General features: G+C 34.1%; 1 protein-coding gene across 1 annotated transcript; it reads right to left on the bottom strand.

Moving 5' to 3' along the window:
• Nucleotides 1–2,717: 2,717 nt before the first annotated feature.
• Nucleotides 2,718–5,527, bottom strand: LOC127080166 (protein disulfide-isomerase 2-3-like). The gene is made up of 6 exons (XM_051020499.1): nt 5,518–5,527; nt 5,054–5,171; nt 4,934–4,949; nt 4,716–4,799; nt 3,753–3,908; nt 2,718–2,954 (listed from the first exon to the last, which is right to left on the bottom strand). The coding sequence occupies exons 1-6, from the start codon at nt 5,525–5,527 to the stop codon at nt 2,718–2,720; spliced, it is 621 nt and encodes a 206-aa protein (XP_050876456.1).
• Between the last annotated feature and the right edge of the window lie 13,766 nt (nt 5,528–19,293).

Below are 19,293 nucleotides of genomic sequence, written 5' to 3'. Positions count from 1 at the left end.
TCAGCTTTTCAAACTTGCTTCAACACTACTATTGTTGTGTATGATGTCATGAATCAAGATGATGAATGGAGCTTGAGCTTCCTTGGAAACAATTTACCAACTAATATGGTGAATCAAGTGCTTTCGAATTATCGGGATGAGGAGGTACTAACATTCACCCGTTCAACATTCAAAATGCTTACATTGCTTCAAATAATGTTTATTCAAGCTACAACTGGTGGTTGCAAAACTCTTTAGAACTGTAAAGGACTCCATGATATCAAACATTTATCTAGCTGGTTGTTCATGAGAGCCTTCTCATGATGTGCTAAGGAAACTTTAGTGAAAGAATATAAAAGCAGATATGAGACAAAATAAGAAAAGAATAATAGAAATCTAAATTCAATTATGATTTGAAATGAGGAGAAACCTCATTTACAGGGGAAAATATATAGCTCAAAAAGGAAATAAGCCATGAGTTTTTTAATGCTCATAATTATGCCTATCACCTAATCGATAATGTAGTTCAAATATAGAAAGTTTTCAAATTTCCCGTCACTATTCAATTAGAAGGCCTCTCAATCGATTAAGAGGAGTTACAAAAGAGATAATCAATTAACCCTAATATGCTGATCCATTATCTAGTGTAAAATACACTCCTAAAAGAATAATCAAGTTAGTAACCAACGAACTACTTGCGTAAAATATTTTTTGGTGATTTTATAAAAGTTTCAAAATATTTTAGCGTGTGTGAGAGTTGCTTTATTCTTATGAGATACTCTTATACTTTTACAATACACTGATCACTCAAACACAAGATCAGTCGAGCTTTGACACTTCTTCTATTTTACAACCTTGAAGCTCCAAGATCTCTTGCTAGATTCACCATCGATTCAACACTTCAACTAAGATTTGACTTCTTCTATTTGATGAAACTTGATATGACTTCTTTGATAGACGTCATTCTCAGAGGTTGCTTGATCATAAATTTTCGACTAATCCACTGAATCTCGATTGACATTAAGTGTTGTCAGTATCAAAATCATAAATGATCATCTGTTACTAAGATCATTTGTAAAAGACTATACTTACAAACGCAAAACTCTACAATAGTATGGTTCCTACAAGAGTGTGATTCATACTTTAGTCACATTCGACACTTTTTAGTTTTGGATTGACATGTTCAATTTTATAATATTTACTTCTATTAAGATTGATTCGATATAGGGAAAATCATAATTTTTTTTATTATATCTCTGAGGCTTGCATACTAAGGAATGCATACTTAGTTTTGTATAATGAGCAAAAGGCTTCATTATACAATAGGACACAATCTCAATATCTTCCAAATGACCGTAAATCCGTTTAACAACGTAACTACAAATCTTCTCTTAATCTAGATAATGGAAGTGTAACGCAATTTGAGATTTTTTTTACCATTATACCATGTTTTTGTATGTAAATTTTGAATTTATACTATATTTCAACACTATATGCTAAATTGTCCTATTTCCAAATAAGAAAAAGGTAAATTGTCCTATTTCAAAACTTCGGCTTATTAGAAAGATGAAGCTATATAAAATGTTTTTTGAAGAATTAATATTAAAAATGACTAAATTGTTAAATTAATATTAAAAATAATATATATTAAAATAAATATTAAAATGAATATTATAATTAATAATAAATATATAAAAAATAGATTTTAATTATAAAAAAATAAATTTCAAATAATTTAAATTGATTTATATGTATATATTTATTTTATTAAAAAAGTACAACTTTGTCATTGCAATTAGCAGATTCTATGATTATTTTATTTAAGAAGTACAACTCTGTTATTGCAATGGGTGAATGCTTTGAATATTTTATTATTTAAGTACAACTCTGTCACTGCAATTGGCAGATGCTTTGAATATTTTATAATTGAAGTACAACTCTCTCTGCAATGGACAGATGCTTTGATTTATCTATAATTGGTCCGCCATTTGTTTTGGCGGATCCACGTGGCATATCTGATATAATAAAGGTGTGGTGTGATCTATTTTTCACATTTATTCTCATTTTCTTGTGATAGTGCTAACATGGTTTGCCGCTGCAAAGGGAAAATCATTTATTCGAAAGACAAGCCTCCAACGGAGATGCTCTTTTGGAACATCTATAGTTCCGAGCAACTACAGAAGAAGTTGATTTGTTTCTTAGATGGAGACATACCTGAAGCAAAAATATTATAATTATTGATAGACACGATGCCCAACATGGGTGTGTGCGAGCTAGAAATGATAAGGATGTTAGGGACATGATATTTTGACCAAATGATATTACTTTGATTATTGTAATCAATTAGAAATATTGTGTTTATATGTTGTGGTTAAGTAGTTTTATTTGTTTTGATATATGTTGTATGTGTTATTTTTTTAGACTTGTTATTGTTCATTTTGTGTTATCTGAATTCTTGTTATTTGTATTTGTTACTTAATTAGTAATGGTTCAAATTATTTAGAAACTTGATGGCAACCTGAAAATGATAATTAATAACAAAGTAAAAGTTTAATTATTACTAGTTCCACATTGGGACACCGAGTTTGGTTGTGTCCAGGAAGACAACACATGGAACATTTTCTCTCGAACTTATCAGTCGTGTTCATTTCTGTTCTAATACGCGTGCTCACTAGACGACCTTTCTTGTTCATCCGCATTCTTGAATTATGGCAAATTTGATCTCCTTCATAAATGGGCTAATATTCATCGTTTGGTAGCACTGGAAAACTTGTGTTGTAAACCCCAAATAGGTTTGTGACCTTGTAAACGTCGGATAAAAGAGCATAGATGTCTTGGCGCATCATAAAACATGCAATGATAACACGTGAACAAAGAACACAGTATGCCTGAAACTTTCCAAAGTCACACCAACCATTTATTAGGTTTACCTTATAATGTCCCATAGGCTTCCCCTTATCGTGGCCCAGTGTCTCCTTCACAATGAAAGTGTTGTGATTGTAGTAAAAAATTCTTATCTGATGCATGTTGGATTTTGTTGTTTCTTTTTTCATCATCTTAACACAATTGTTTGTAAATGTTTGCTCTGATTTCTACATTGTACTCCATTATGCACCCCTTTCAGCAAATAGTGATGTTAGTGTATAATATGTTGCACTTACCAATGCCGTAATGGGCAGATTACGAGTGCCTTTAAATATTTAATTCATTGACTCGAAGAGGTTCGTTGTCATGTGATCCCAACGTCGACCCCTGTCAAATGCCCTCATCCATTTTTATACTGGAATATTGTCTACCCACCTTAAAGCATCATCATTAACCATGCCAATTTCATTTCGGTAATAGTGAAATGTTGGTTGGTTTAAAGCATACCTTATATGTTAAAAAAATTGGTTAATGTTATAATATATAATTAACTAAGATATAATGTTAGCAAATAGGTAGAAACTTACCCATGTTAGCAACTTTTTTTCAGAGGTTTTTGTCCTTGATTTCTCTCATGAAATTTACCGCAATGTGTCTGATACAGTAGACTTGCATAGATGAAAGATTATGCCAACCATTATTTGGATTATTGTATGCACTTTCAATCAATGCATGCATGTCTGAATCCAATCATAGGTCAGGTTGAGGAGCAACATGCCTTCTCAAGTTCTGTAGAAAGAACCACCAACCTTCAGCCATCTCACCTTCCACAAGGGCAAAATCAACTAGGAAAATATTACTATTATCATCTTGTGGTACCACCATAAGCAGCGTCCCTTTGTACTTACCATATAACCAAGTTCCATCAATTTGAAGTATAGGCTTGCAATATGAAAAGCCTCTAATGCATGGTTGGAATGCCCAGAATAGTCGATGAAAGATGTGTTTCCCTTCAACAATAGTGTTGTGATCTGTATATATGGGTAGTGTTTCCATTTCCACCACTGTATCAGAAATAAATTTTTAAAGTGCTAACAAGTAATGTGGAAGTTCTTTGTATGAATTCTCCCAGTTACCGTATACCTGTTTAATTGCTTTATTCCTTGCAATCTATGTTTTCCTATATGACGGAGTGAATTTGTATTCAAAAACAATTTTACTGATACAAACGCTCACCTTGATTGAAGGATCATTTTATATAAAAGGCATTAAATGTTGACACATCAGATGAGAGCTAAGTTTATAATGATCCTGATTTAAGATAGTTTTTGAACAACTATGTGGGGGGTTCATAATGCCTATCTCCCATAAGTCACTTCTTCTTCTATAGACGCCAATAAATGAAATTTGCACATATCATTTTTACAACATATTAGGTACCTCTTCTTATCATAATCTTCCACCTTAAAATCCCCACAGTGTTTCATGTGACATTTCTTTATGGAAAGCACACAATCAACTTTATTTTTGAATTGGTTACCCACATCTATGTCACCCTCCATCGGAAAACGAGGAAGGACAATATCATGCCAGGCGAATGTAAACCAAGCAGGGAATACATGGACTGGTATGCATCTGTATCAAATTTGTATCTATCACCGGATAAATTATTATTTAACCCTCGTAACCAACCCACATCTTCAAACTTCCAACACACAAGACCATCTACAAGCACTAGGGTCGATCCTGACTTTTAAAAGGCCCAATGCAAATAATAAAAATGGATCCCTGATAAAAAATATAATTTTTAAAAAAAAAGAACAACCCTGTATTTGTCAAATAAAAAGATCTTATTGCACTCACTTCTCTACCAAATCCTTGTATTCGTCAGTATCGAAATTAGCTATGACTACTTTCTTCTCCAAACTGAATATTGCGAAAACATTTTCATAAGTCTAAATAAATAATATAAACAGTATAAGGATCAATCTTGATATAGTTAATCATAAGGAAAAATTTCCAAATTAAGATTATAAGCTAGCTATGGTAGAAGTCTTAGACAATAGAATATCCTTATATAAGCAAAAACCTTGTAATGACCACACCTAAATACAATAATGATGGCAAGAAATAAGATTCAGAAACATTGAAAATGAAAAAAGATTACCATATCATAAAGTTACAGAAGATCGCGTTAATCTATACATACCATGGTGCATAGAACTCAACAAGAACAACTTTTGTTTCATCTAAAACAGTCTTATCAAAGTTATCAGGGAAGAAAACTACCACACTAGATGGAAGAGAAAATATCTTCACGATGGTACCTACATTAACAATATATTTTATACTAATGGTAACATATAAGATATCAGCACTAACAGAATGAAGTTTAAAAACATTCAAAATAATATGAAGAACATAATAAATGTCTAACTACCAAGGAAATATATACTATAATAGTGATAATCTATAAGACATGAATAAAATTGAAAAGCAACATGGGGTGGTTCGATTATACTGCTAAGTATTCATAACATTACTCAAAATTGTAAAAGCAAGTAATCTCAAAAAATGTGTATGAAATGATGAAATTAACAAAAAAAGAACGATCTTATGCTAAAGATTATTGAAAAAACATACAAGAATCCTCTATACAGTTCACATAAATACCTCCTTCCATGTTTACAAAATCAGCCAGAGCTTTAATGGTATACGCGCTTTCAACATCGTACACAACACAAACATCGTACACGACATTGACACGTCAACAACTATGCAACAATAATTAAAAAAGTACAAGGAGGATTGAACCCACAACTTTTACCACCATGTTTAAAAACCAACCATCTATCGCTTGGCCAGTGACAAATTCATGTTTATCTTCTATTTTATAATTTATTTAATATAATATTTAATATATATTTTTCTTTTTTTAAACGAAATGAGACCCCTTAATTTGGAGGTCCTGGGCTAAGGGTCGTGTTGCCATGGCTCAAGGTCGGCCCTGACAAGTACTTACACCTAACAACCTAACTTTAACATCCAATAACCTTTCATCCCAACATAACCCACCCTAAACCCCAAGCCAACAACATCATCAATAAAACCCTTCATTTAACCTAAGCCCCTACAACATCCAACAACAAAATCCAAATTTTACCCAATCAACATGATACTCCCAACCACAAACACCATTCACCCCTCATAACTACCAAACACCCGAAACACAAATCCTTTTTTCCCAGTCACAATAATTTACCCCGAATACATCACAAGATTGTCACGTACCCTTCCGACGTAGCTTAATGCCTACCACTACCCAACAAAATTGGGAGTGAATCAAATTAAGTTATGGCAATACGACAACGTCAGACTTTCTAAATGCAGAAATGATCGAAGAATTGATGGATCAAACAGATTACGCAGGGCCTTCTACTCAATCATTAAATGATGATTTGCCTCATAAAATGGCTACGCAATTTGGACAAGGTCCTGATTGTGCAACCGACTATCGGTTACCATGACCGGGTCAAAATAAACATCATCTCTAAATATCGTTTATTGTAATTTTATTTTTATTTATGATAATTATATAAAATATTTATATATTTTATTATCTAGAAAAACAATTAATTATAAATAATTATAATAAATTTAAATTAATTAAAAAATATATATTCTTTTAATTATAATTAAATTATAATAAATTTAAATTAATTAAAATCTATATATATTTTTTAATTATAATTAAATTTTAATTTATTTATAATTAAAAAATATTTTTTAAAGTTTCTTCAAAACAATGAGTGGAGCCATTGAATTTACACTTTTTCGCCCATTCAATGGTTGAATCCCTTTATTTTTACACACTTCCTTCCATTAAATGGGTGAAACCTTATTTTTTAAAATGATTGTATATTGGTATTTTTAAGATAAAAATGATGGTATATTGGTATTTTTAACCCCAAAGAAGAGGTGCGAAATTCTCAATTGAACCTCTAAACTCAACACCAATCCTTTAAAATATCACCATTTTCATAATCTTCATTCAAATTTAGATTACAACCTCGTTCAATATTAAGTGACTCGAGAATAGGACATCCGTCAAGAATGACTAGAAGCCCAATATTAGTGACATTGGGTCCTTTAATATTAAGATGACATAGATGGCGTGTAATCTAGGCATTGTTTCTGAAATAATAACAGCAGCACCACCAATACTTGGAATATATGCATGCTCTGCTACTCTCTCAAATTTGAGAACTTTTAAAAGAGGGCATGATACACCAAGGGTTTTAAGAGAATCCTTCGATAATGTGCGGCACATTGAAATGTCCACCTCCTATAACCGCGGAAGCTTTCTCACAACATCTATAAATCCTTTTTCTGTCATTAACCAGCTTTTAAAAATCCGCATGCGTCTTAGATTACTTGTTCTATAGATTTGAATTAAAAAAATCAAAAAGGTAAATAGATTACATCACAAATAAATTTTAAAAAATGAACTTCCAATGAATGCAAGACAAATGATTAATATTGATAATGACTTCTTAGTTATGCATTCAAGGAGATCATTAGTGGCAAAATATTCAATGTTAATGTTCATCAAAAGACCACAACTTCATTCAAATTCTACATGATTGCGAAGTAAATGGAAGACAGTGGTCATGTGAATGGTACGCCACAGTAGATGATCCTTACAGACGTTCCACCATATAGGGCACACTAGATATGCACTTGTTACAATGTCAAAGGTATCAAGTATCTGAAAGATGTTTTTTGTGATGTCTCTTGGAAGTTCAACACAAGTTGGTAGCTTTGTGCTCTCCCCTTTTTCTTCCATTGTTGATTTCAAACATGATTCCATCATGCAAACAAGATGAATAATTCCCCTATCAACACAAATATGGAGAATTCAATGGCTATGTGTTGCGTAAATGCTACTCCTTATGTCCCACAATAAATAATCCATATAGATAAAAGAGTGTTTCAAAACAAATAATTTATTGAAAATCTTTTCTAATTTTATCCTCTAATTAATATTATGATAATTGATTATCAATATATAGAAATTTATTTTAATAAAAATAACATTTTCTCTTTTATTTATTCTTTTTTCTTAATCGATATGAAATAATCATCTGAATTACTCATTTGTGGAACAGAGAGAATAATATCGTAGAACTAGCTTATGGAAATAGAAATACAACCATAAAGCAATATCAAATGTGATTTTTTTTTGAATAAGAGTATTCTAATTTTAAATTGGTACAGGGCTTAATATTTGAATGCAAATTATAGCCATCGAAACAACAAAATTTTGAGGCTGCTCACTCTAATTTAGTGATAAAACAGAGTTCATACTCTAACGAGTTCGAGAGGGAAAAACACATAAAAAAAAGTTAATAGACGAAATAATTAGAGAGTGAGAATCGAGAGGTTGAGAACAATGTGAGATGTGACAAAGTAATGGCGCCTTCATTGTTGCTTCTGACGGTGGGCATATGTCGAAGGCAAGCTAGTGAACCTCAGTGAGAGTGGGACCAACGTGAGAAAGGATTTGTACCAAAAATATGTATGTTTGATTCAAATGGAGTGAAAGGGAGGGGAGGAGAAGATTTTTTTTTATGTTTTGGTTCAAAAGAGGGGAGGGGAGAGAAATGAAAGGATTTCAACTTAAAAGATATATTTGGTTCACAAGGGGAGAAGAGAAATTTTATTAATAATTTATGTTTTTATCCTTGTGATTTTATATAAATCATATAATATTAAAGGTGAAAACTTATAAATATTTTTTGGTAATAAAATATACACAAATAATTAAATACATTATTGAGTGATTAAAAAATTTATAACTGATCGAATAACTTTAAAAAAATTGAGTATATTTGATTCAGATTATAACTCTCTAACAAAATTAAACAAATTATTAATAACAACTTTTAGATTATGATGAATCATTTAAAAAAAATACAAAAAATAATAATGTAATAGACAAAAAAATAAAACAAAAAATTTAAAATTTGATATAAAAAAGTTACAATAAAATACATAACAAAATAAAAAAAACATAAATAAACATAAAAATCATAAATTATAAATAAATAAAAAAGTAAAGGTGATTATAATTTAAAATAGACTAAAATAATTTTAAAACAAAGAATAATTATAATAAAGTGGCGGAAGCGACAGGGAACGTCAAATAAAAGAAAAAACAGTAATACAAAAGAAAATAAATAATTTTAAAATACTAAAATAGAATTGAAGATATTTTAGTAAATCTAAAATAAATTTAAATAATAAAAATCATATTCCTTCCCCTCCCCTGCAAATCCTCCGATTTGGAGGGACGCAAAAAGTGATTTTTGGAGGGGTTTTTCTCCCCTTTCCACCCCACTTTCCTCTCCTAAAATTTGAACAAAACATATTTAATTAGAAATGTTCCCCTCTCATCCCCTCCATCTACCCCCGAACTAAAAACATGCTTAGTCTTTTCTCTATCTCAATGAATTTCCAAATTGCCATTTTTGTCCCATCAATATAATATAATCTGGACGCATTCCTATCACTCAAAATCGAGTTAGTTCTTTAAAATGAGTAGTTTGAGACAAAATTTATCGAAAAACACTATCAGAACACAACATTCAAACAGTGATATCCGAACACACTCTTAATGTAAGTCGCGCCCCAATTTCTCTCTTAATTAAATAATTGGAAAAAATTTGAAAACATCTCAAGTGAAATTGGTGAAACATATATCTTCTAAAGTCTCTCAATCTGTATTCATATTCATTTAAATTAACTTCATTGATAAATTTTGGAGACTCCTCCGATTAGGTTGCAATATGTGAAGGAGATTTGGCAACATAAATAGCTTAACATCCTCATATTACTCTCGGTGAGTATAATAAACTAATTTTCTTTTTTACTTTTGGCATCTCATATATTTCTTCCTTGATATCTCATATATTTCTTATATGATATCTCATCCATTGTTTGTTTGTTTGATTTATGATTTTATTAAATTTAGGCGTTAGGGTTCTGAAATTTTATCTTTGGTTTAAAATCGTTTAAGATAGTACTATTTGGAGGGTCCATATTAATAGTGTTATGCAGACATTAGATATGTTCGTTATATTACATATATTGAGATTAAACATTATCATCATTCAAATAGTGATATCCGAACACACTCTTAATATAATTCGCACCCCACCTTATCTCATAATTAAGTAACTTTGATAAAAATTGGCAATTTATGAAGTGGAAATGGTGAAACATATATCTTTCAAAGTCTCTCAATTTCTACTCATATTCATTCAAATTAAATTCATTAATAAAATATGGACACTCCTCTAATTAGGTTGAAATATTTGAAGGAGATTTGACAACATTAACAACTTGACATCCCCATATTACTTCTGGTGAGTATTAATAAACTGATTTTCATTTTAGTTTTGACATCTCATCTATTTCTTCCTTGATATCTCATCTATTTCTTGTTTGATATCTCATATATTGTTTGTTTGATTTATGATTTAATTAAATTTAGGCGTTAGGCTTCTATAATTGTCTAAGTATGATCAATTGTCTCAACATGCTTCAGAACATAGAGAGAAATCTAAATCTTCTTGTGAATTTGGACAATCATCTAGTGTTATATCCTACTCCACCTTGGGGATTTAGTGGAGGCCATTCAAACGTGTCACAACTTTCACTATATACAGGTCATGTCAATGTTTACGCTTGGGACAGAGAGGTAAAACAAATATTTAATTATGATTTTAAATATTGATTTATGAAATTTATATCGACATTAATCATCTGACATTGAGTGATCGCGACTTAGTATGTCTATCGAAATGTCTAACTGCAAGTGCATAGTCGTATTGTGTAGTTTTAAAAAGATATCGAACCCAAAAGACCAAAAACCAAACTATCGTTATCTAAAGTTACTATGTAAAGGTAAGGTTAATGATTGTTTTCTTTTTTTTAGATTAAGGGAAACTAGAATTAAAATTTAATGGAAATAACAATACAATAAAAATGTTCAATAAGGAGGCATCGGTATGTAAATTACATCATTCTTCGAGGACTCGGTAAATAATTAACATAAAATAAGATAAATCACTTTTCAGTAGGAAATATCAAATTAAAAGACTTTGTCTCACACTATCGTGTTATTGACTTGGGTTATACTCTTAAGTCAAAATGTTTTGCTCTCGCTCACTCACCTGAATTAAAAATAATTTTTGAAAATTGATAAATCCTAATTAATCCTAAAGCACTCTCGATGTGTTTAGGATTAATGCCTAGAAACCACTATCCGATTAAAATCTCAAACTCTCGCTTTGTTGATTTATAACTTTAATGACTTTTCACTCTCGTGCAAAAACTTTTTTTTTTATAAATTAGAATTGGAAAGCACAGCCAAAAAAATAACTTATCAAAATTAACATTAATTATTACTGAATCTCGTCGACACGACGATCCTTACATACCGATGTCAAAGACTTTAGCCAGACATGGTTTGAAACTTAATCACGCAGTTATAATTATTAAATATAAACATGATCATGATCAAAATTCAGAATTGCAAGCATACAAATAATATCACGCAATTAGGCCAAATGGAAACTAAAGAAATATGCAATTAAAAGAACCTGATGAATTATAAAACTGGATTAAACTTCGGAGAATTCTTCGAATACAAATAACAACTATAAATATAAATGATGATGTCACGCTTGATCCAAGCAACAAGTAAAATTAAGAACTAAGGTAAATCACTTTTCAAGTATTTCTGCTTAAGCCTAGGAATCAAAATTACACGATAAAACTTGGATGCCTTTTTTTCTTTGAAACTGCCTTCTTATACTGATAAGAGGAACTGAACTTCCCCTAAAATCGTGTAGAAGTGGTTGAGGAAATATACGGGAGCTCTTGACCATGTTTTTGTGCAGTTGCTGAAAAACTGCACTGCGTGCCTGTGGTGAACGCCACTGGACCATGGCGAACGCCACGGTACTTAAACTTGGGAGTGACGTGGCAGGGGGACCTGGCGAACGCCACAGACCCAAAACCTGCAATTTCAGCCGTTTTCTTCTTTTCTTCCCCTTTTCTTCGTTTCTTCTCTTTTCTTTATCTATTTCTCGCACGTGAATTTTGCATTGACAAGTACCTGAAACAGAGCAACAACACCATCATAATACAATAAAAACATACACAAAATTATACTAAAATGCATGCGAATCGAGTCAAATAAACGGTATAGTTTCACGTTATCAAACTCCCACATACTCGAACTTTTGCTTGTCCTCAAGCAAATGCTACATTTGTGACATGAAAATTCGGAGGCTCGTAGCATATAGATCCATGAAAAAGCACATAAACAATCAAATTATGATTTTAAGGCTACAAACTTCGCTTTGGTTACAATTGCTTAAATATGTACTAATTGGTACACTAAGGATATCGTAATAATGCTATTCCGCAATTGTGGTCATGAGTCTCCCTATATGCAAACAAATCTAAATGATGTCATTATATCTCAAACTTGTCAGCTCACCTTTTATTTTTCCATTCAAGTGCGATCCTATTAAGCTCGTTATCTTGCACACTTATAGTAGGAAGATTTGTTAGTGACTTTGGTCTTTCTTTTACCTTCGGTTTCCAGGTTCGGGGGTTGATTATGGCATTTAAGTGGTTTAAGCCCCGTCCCAAATCGTAATCGCGGGGGACCGGACTGTAGTCCTCCCTACCAAGTTTAGCGCCAAATACCACTAAACCAACTACGATTGGTATTGGTAATTCAAGTCTCAACATATTTCATTCAATATCATTTTTATTCTTTGGACGAAACACTTACTTGCATCAATCTCCTACGTAAAGCATGACCAAGATGGTGTTGATTGTCTGAACTATTTTATTAGGTAAGGATACAAGGTTTTTGACATAATGAATATTCAAATTAATTCGCATGTTTAGGAGACTTAAGGCGTTAAAGCGATACCGATCTTGCACACACGTTTCCCAAGATTTTACAATTAAACCTCAATGTCGGTTGTAACTTAGAACTTTCTAATTATGACATGATTTTCATGGATTTTTTTTGTTATGGCTCAAGAAAACGGGAAGATCAATAAATAGTGGAAACCACGCATAAAGACTTGACAACACATGCATTGAATCAATTAACACTAAAAGATTAAATTAGAAATGGAAATGGATAAAACAATAAATCTACCTAAGAAAGTTGTAAATAAAAGCGATAAAGTTCCTCCCCCACACTTAAACCGAACATTGTCCCTAATGTTTCGATAAAAGGTGGAAAAGGAACATAGAACCTGAATGGAGTGCTCAACAATGGCCTCGGCCTCGTGCTCGTCCATACCTACCATGCCGAGGAGGTTGTATACATATGTGTTGCATGTAATCAAGCAATTCCTCAGTCCCTACACACATGCCTTCCATTTCTTCAATCAGACCTGAAAGTTGTGCTCGGTCCTTTTTGCGTAGCCGTGCCTTTGATCCTGTATCTGTTGGATTTGTGCCATCACGTCGACCTACTGTCTCTATATATTTCTCAATAGCTTGTCGCGTTCGGCGTCTACATCGTTATGGTGTCGCAGCTTGAAGAGGACATCGTCAAGTGCGGTCTTGATGCCAACATAATCATACTCCTCTCGAGATTGGTGTCAGGGAGAGGTACCTGCAAAAGTGTTAGAATGGCCAGGTGCGATGTGTGCATGTGTAGTAGGATCAGAGAAAGTGGGAGCATCTTACTCCATCTCATCAAATTCATCATCAGTTTGACCACCTTGGTTATCCTGCACAGGTATGTCATTAGGGGCAGGATGATCAGGTTCAGGGGCGGTCAGATCATAAAGCCAATTGTTCCTGTTTCTCACATCTCTATGTGTGTGTCAAGGTAAAATGATACCCCTAATATCGCGGTTACCAACTATGAAGGAGTATTTTCTGTCCCACCTGACCTTAATTAAACGTTGGGATCAACAAGAATCGATATCCAGAGAGGGCGTTGGTAGGGGCTATAGAGTTGCAAGTTCATTACATAAGCCTAGTGCACGAGCTATGGAGGTAACCAGACCTTCGATACAAAAAGGGGTGGCCCTTCTTACGCAAATCAACTGCATGTTTGCCAGCATGAAAGGAGTCACATTGACTCGTGTCGGTGCGAATGCGACATGTAAAAAGAATAGATCTTTAGAATTTACCTTACCATTGTTTACTCGGCCAAAAATTATGTTAGCTAATATGTGATGCACATAGCGTATGGCCGGGTTATGGATATGCGAAGCTTTTAGCCCTTCCCAATCAGATGTTCTCTCACCTGTCAATCGTTCCCAGAAACGAAACGCTTCATATTGCCATTATTCTTCTAAAGGACATGCATAGGCTATACCATTCCCATAAGGGAAATGCAGTATGTCCCTAATAGTATCTTGACTTAATTCATAATCTTTATTAAATCATCTAAACCTTACCATGATAGAAGAGTATTGATCAACCATAGGTGTATAGTAAGTGAAAGAACTCAAAAACTCCAAAGTCTTTTTTTCGTACGTAGCATCATTCAAAGAACAAAAGTGTGTTAAATCTAATCTATCGAGTATCTATTGCACACTATTGAGTAATCATAACCTACATAAACAAGGTTTGTCAACATACCTTGTCGGAGTGATTGAATGTTCGTAGAACTTCAAGTACCTCTCTTTTTGTAGTTTCCCAGCCTCTCCTTCACTGAAGATGATATTAGACAAATCTGCCGCTTGAACTCTTGGAGGCATGGTGTGTGTGAAAAATAATTTTAGAGTCGGGTTGTATTTGTGGTTTAGAAATGGGGTTGGATTAGATAATGAGGTTTTAAATAGTTGAATGAGAGTGGGAGTTTGAAAGGTTGGAGATGAAGGGTGTGAGTGGGGGAATTAAGGTGAGTTACTATGGAGAGAGTGGTTTGGAAGTTGAAATAGTGGGGAAAACATGGGGTTGCGTGTTAAAAACGGTGCTTTTGGGTTTCCGAGGTTTGTGGCGAACGCCATAGCACTGTGGTGAATGCCACGAGCCTTAAATAGGAAAAAAATTGTTTTAGCTCTCTGGCGAATGCCACAGGCTTCAAAAACGTGTTTTTTGTTATGGCTCAGGAAAAAAAATTAATCAATCAAATCAAAAAAATTAAGCGACGAACCAATAAAATAAAATAAAACATGCATATGAAATGGATAGATAGAAAATGACATTAATGAAACTGAAATATTCGCTATGTTTTACGTCAGTAGCTCGACAAAATTAAAGATTAACTTAGAAGCATAAAAGCATACTCTAGAAAAATAGGAAATCCTAATTAGAAAGCATAAAATGGTATCCTCCCCCACACTTAAACGAAGTAGTGTCCACAATGCTTCAGTGTCAGGCAGGAATGCGAAAACATCTGGTAGAGATTAGCCACTACGGTAATCGGTAGGATCGAAGATAGGGTGCCTGGAATACACCACTTGGTGAAGGTGATCAAATTGTTTGTTAGCTATATCCATAAAGCCATATAAGTCTTGGTGAATGGTAGTAACATCAACTCTCATAGTAGCGACTTCAGTCCGAAGGGTATCCAGTGCCAGATTATGGTTGTTAAGAGAAGTGGCACGAGCAATAGAGACAAGTGTAGGTGCATCAGAGAGAGGAAGACTATGACACTCATAAACAAGAGGGGTTCTAGGAGGTGAATGTGACTCACTCTGGCCTTCTAAACTAAAAAGCCAGTTGTTACGGTCGTGTACACTGGTTCGCTCAATGTTGGGCAAGGTGAATTGGTGAACTACCTCATTGCTGATTAACAGCTGAAACTCCCTAGATCCAAGGTTTCCTATTAGTATGTTATTAAAACAGAAGGTTATGTTCATTGGTCGGATGCCTCCTATAGGGATTAGGCAGGAGAGTGTGGTTCTTAAGGCTAAGGCTGCAACAATCATGGTGACCTGTCCACCAATCAGGATGGGACCATGAGTAACACGGGAAATCCTATCAGGTTTGCAAGCATGAAGGTCGCAACATTAACTGGCCTAGACTGAAAAACACATAACATAATGAATATTTCATCTCTAGACACAATGGTACTGCTTTCCAGTTTTCCAAAAAGGGTGTAAGCTAAGATCATATGGAAATAACGAATAACGGGGTTATGGATTTGGGTGGAGTTCCTGGAATTGGGTTTAGTGGGTGTTTCTCTAGAAATTCTACTCCAGAAATAGTCAAGTTCACGGGCTAGAAATGCATACTCTTGTGCCATTGTGAAAATGTTGGGTCCATTAGGAAATCCTAACAGGTCTGCCATCTCATGATGGTTAAAATGATAAGTGTGCCCAAAAATCCTAAATGATACTCAACCTCTATTGAATCCCATCCCTTGGTTAGGGTCATAGAAAAAGGAACTTAAGAATTCTAGTGTTAGCTTATGGTGGGTTGAGAATTTCTTCCTGGTAAAGCTTTCCCACCCAAGTTGGTTTAACATAAAATTGATGCTCTCTTCTATACCTAGGGTATCCATGGTAGGTCCATCAGGATATTTGGTCAGTGCCACCTCTCTCTGAAAAAGAGTTGCATAATGTTGCCTTTGTGCCACGTATCTAAAAATAACAACCATATCATCTATGTTCTTCATTCCTCAAGTTAGTATGAAGTTAGTAGCCTGAAAGGAGACATGAAAAGAGTTAGTACTGATCAAAACAAGTAAATCACTTATTGAAGGATTAGTGAAATTATTAATTAGTAACCATGAGTTGCCTCTCATGCAGCGCTTCGTTTAATGTCGTAAGCTTGACACAGATTAACAAATCACTAACTTGTTGAAAGAGTTGGCGGCTCACCAAGCATTAGACTTGTATAATAATCTCTATTGTCAACACAATGATAATGTTTCAGACGTTGTCCGTTCATCATAAATGCTTCATTAAATTTACTTTTTATTTCTATAGCTCCATTTTGAAACACTTTGGTAACTTCAAAAGGGTCGGACCACCTATAACGTAATTTTACAGGAAAAAGTCGTAGTCGAGAGTTAAATAGTAGGACTAAACCCCCCTTATTAAAATCTCTCCTTGAGATACGTTTATTGTGCCATTTTTTTGTTTGTTCCTTATATATTTTGGCGTTCTTGTAGCTGTCCAATCTTAGTTCCTCGAGTTCATCTATTTCTAAGACTCGTTTTTCACCTGCGGTTGCATAATCCATGTTTAGGGCCTTAATGGCCCAATAAGCTTTATGCTCTAATTCAACTGGCAGATGGCAAGACTTACTATATATTAGTTTAAAAGGTGTGGTTCCTATGGGAGTCTTATAGGTTGTTCGATATACCCATAGAGCTTCGTGAAGCTTGGAGGACCAATCCTTCCTAGAAGTTGCAACTGTTTTTTCTAGTATTTGTTTAATTTCTCTATTGGAAATTTCAACCTGACCACTATTTGTGGGTGGTAGCGTGTTGCTATTCAGTGTCTAACTCCAGATTTGAGCAATAATTTCTCAGAGATTTTGGAAATGAAGTGGGATCCTCCGTCGCTAATGACGAGTCTCGGCACATCGAATTTAGGGAAGATTTGATTCTTAAAGAGCTTAATCACAACTCGCACATCGTTTGTAGGTGAAGCTATTTTTTCGATCCATTTTGACACATAGTCGACGGTGACGAGTATGTATTTGTTACCAAAAGAGGATGGTAATGGGCCCATAAAGTCAATGCCCCATACATCGAAAACTTCTACTTCTAAGATACCTTTCAGAGGCATCTTATCGCGTTTAGAGATGTTTCCAGTGCGTTGGCATCAGTCGTAATTTATAACCGCATAGTGGACATCTTTCCACAGGTTAGGCCAAAAGAAGCCGGATTGTAAGATCTTTGCACAAGTTTTCGAGGTGCTTGCATGCCCCCCATAGGGTGCAGAATGGCAATGATATATGATGTTGTCGACTTCTTCTTCTAGGATGCAACGACGGAAGATACCATCGATGCCTCTTTTGAAGAGAAGGGGCTCATCCCAGTAGTAATGTTTCAAGTCGTGGAAGAATTTCTTCTTCTGCTGGTAAGTTAGCTCTGGAGGAAGTACTCTTACCGCTAGGTAGTTGACAAAGTCGGCATACCATGACACATTAGTTTTAGTAAACATGGCATCCACAACTTCATCAGTTTTTGTGTCATTATAGATTAAAGAGCATTCAGTTGTGTTACCTTCGAATTGCGCTACAAGTCGATCATATGGGAAATCATCATTGATTGGTTGTTGCTCGATTTTCATATTCTCAAGTCTAGACAGGTGGTCAGCAACAATGTTCTTAGTGCCCTTCTTGTCTTTGATTTCTAAGTTAAATTATTGCAAGAGAAGAATTCATCTTATGAGTCTTGGTTTGGCGTCTTTTTTATTCAATAGGTACCTAATTACGGCATGATCAGTGTAGATAATTATTTTAGCTCCTACCAGGTAGGAACGAAATTTATCTAACACGAAGACAACGACTAGGAGCTCCTTTTCTGTTGTGGCGTAGTTCATTTGTGCTTGGTCCAAGGTTCTACTTGCGTGATAGATCGCATGAATCTTTTTATTAGTTCTTTGTCCCAACACCATGCCTACGGTATAGTCACTAGCGTCACACATTATCTCAAAAGGTTTGCTCCAATCAGGTGGTTGCATGATAACGCAGTTATTAGGGTGTTTTTCAATAACTCGAATGCCTCTAGACATTTTTCGTCAAAGAAGAATTCCACGTCTTTCATTAACAAGTTAGTTAATGGTTTGGTTATTTTAGAGAAATCTTTAATAAACCATCGGTAAAAATCAGCGTGTCCTAAGAAGCTTCGTATTTCTCTAACAGTTTTTGGGGGTTGAAGGTTTTCTATAACTTCTATTTTTACTTTGTCGACTTCAATCCCTTTATCGGACACTATGTGTCCAAGTACTATCCCTTGTCTAACCATGAAATGTCATTTCTCCCAATTTAGCACGAGATTAACCTTTACACATCTATCAAGTACCATTTCTAGGTTTGTTAGACACCCTTCGAAACTCTGCCCACAAACAGAAAAATCGTCCATAAATACTTCCATGATGTCATATATATAGTCAGCAAAAATTGACATCATGCATCTTTGGAATGTCGCGGGAGCGTTACAAAGTCCAAACGACATTCGTCGGTAGGCAAATGTACCATAAGGACATGTGAAAGTGGTATTTTCTTGGTCATCATGATGGATAGGAATTTGAAAGAATCCTGAGTAACCGTCCAGATGGTAAAAATGGGAATGTTTAGCTAATCGTTACATCATTTGATCGATAAAAGGCAAGGGAAAGTGATCCTTGCGAGTGGCTTTATTTAATTTTCTGTAATCGATGCGCATTCTCCATCCAGTTACTACACGTTTAGCTATAGTCTCGCCCTTTTCGT

This window comes from Lathyrus oleraceus, chromosome 5, assembly GCF_024323335.1.
Source record: "Lathyrus oleraceus cultivar Zhongwan6 chromosome 5, CAAS_Psat_ZW6_1.0, whole genome shotgun sequence".
Taxonomy (NCBI): Eukaryota; Viridiplantae; Streptophyta; class Magnoliopsida; order Fabales; family Fabaceae; genus Lathyrus; species Lathyrus oleraceus.
The sequence above is the reverse complement of the archived record's forward strand: the minus strand, read 5'-3'. Positions and strand labels throughout refer to the sequence as shown.